Raw genomic sequence first — 1,248 nt, 5'->3', positions numbered from 1 at the left:
AGATAGATAGATAGATAGATAGATAGATAGATAGATAGATAGATAGATAGATAGACTATGACTACTCCACAGGTGTTTTTAATATTATTATTATGTACTTACAAGTTCTTCCTCTTCAACAGAAAAGTCGTCATCGTTCTGTAGAATAGAAAGAAATGTGAATTGTGCAAATCATCTACGAATATGTATAGGTTGTGTGCAAAACAGTATAATACGCTAGCCGCTCTTGTAAATTGTGGCCCAATATAAACAAGAAGAAGAAAAAGGATAAAAATACAGCATGAATACTTTACAGCCTACTTTCTAAGCTTGCACTTTCTCTTGATGATCTTTGTTTGTAGAAAACAAGAAGTAAGATTAACTTCACTACCCACGAATTGCAAAGTCCTATCTGACATTATGAACCGTTTTGGGTTACAAAGACCAGGAGGTCAGAAACAACATGTTCTATCTGCTCTATGAAAATTGTATTCGGAGTCATTATCTAGACATTCAAGGAATTGCATTAGAAAAAGTTTGGCATGATGTGAAACTCAAAATTTTTTATGTCAAATTTCTCAAAACTTGGTACTGAGCAGATAGAACTTTGTAATTACAGAGTAGCGACTTGTGTGGGCCGAGTTTTTAAAAAATGTAGTTGTCATGGGAAACATATAAACACCCCCCTCCCCCATCCCCAACCCCTTTTTCAGTTCTAAGAGCACAATTCATTCAGTACATTTTGGAAACAGTTTGTTCAACTCTGCCAGTCAGGACCAACCTTTGTTGTCAGTGATACAACGTCCCAGCAGAAAGACAGATAAACCTACCCGATAAATTAATTTTCCCCACACAAGAATGGAACTCACGTCTTCCTTGTGTGACAGCGAAGTGCCCAAAAAACCACACCTCAGAAGCCGGTTTAATCAACCGTTTCCGCATTTCTAGTTTAATCTATATAATGGGTATAAAACGCAAGGTGAGAACCGTTGTTCCTATTTCTAGATGTTCAGTTTACTTGTAGCATTTGATTTTTACTAGAGTAACATAACCGCTTGGTTTAGATGATTTGTCAATCTGGGTAATCTAAGTATGTACAGCAATGGGGTGTGCACATGGTGTGTGCAAGATCGGAACACTCATTGAGGCTGTTTTAGATAGATAAAAGTCCAATCCTTTTGCAAATAGATAGGTAAGAATGTAGCCCAATGATGACGATGATGATGATGATGATGATGATGATGATGATGATGATGATGATGATGATGA

At 36.7% G+C, this 1,248-nt stretch overlaps 1 protein-coding gene across 1 annotated transcript in view; it reads right to left on the bottom strand.

The window, feature by feature from the left end:
- LOC101853643 (capping protein inhibiting regulator of actin dynamics) overlaps positions 1-1,248 on the bottom strand; it is a gene marked incomplete at its 3' end in the record, with an annotated part of 30,937 nt that overhangs the window by 24,604 nt on the left and 5,085 nt on the right. The window contains 1 exon segment of the mRNA XM_013087819.1: positions 112-138. Within this exon segment, the coding sequence (XP_012943273.1) occupies positions 112-138 (27 nt within the window).

The sequence above is a fragment of the Aplysia californica genome, unplaced genomic scaffold, assembly GCF_000002075.1.
Source record: "Aplysia californica isolate F4 #8 unplaced genomic scaffold, AplCal3.0 scaffold00642, whole genome shotgun sequence".
NCBI lineage: Eukaryota > Metazoa > Mollusca > Gastropoda > Aplysiida > Aplysiidae > Aplysia > Aplysia californica.
The sequence above is the reverse complement of the archived record's forward strand: the minus strand, read 5'-3'. Positions and strand labels throughout refer to the sequence as shown.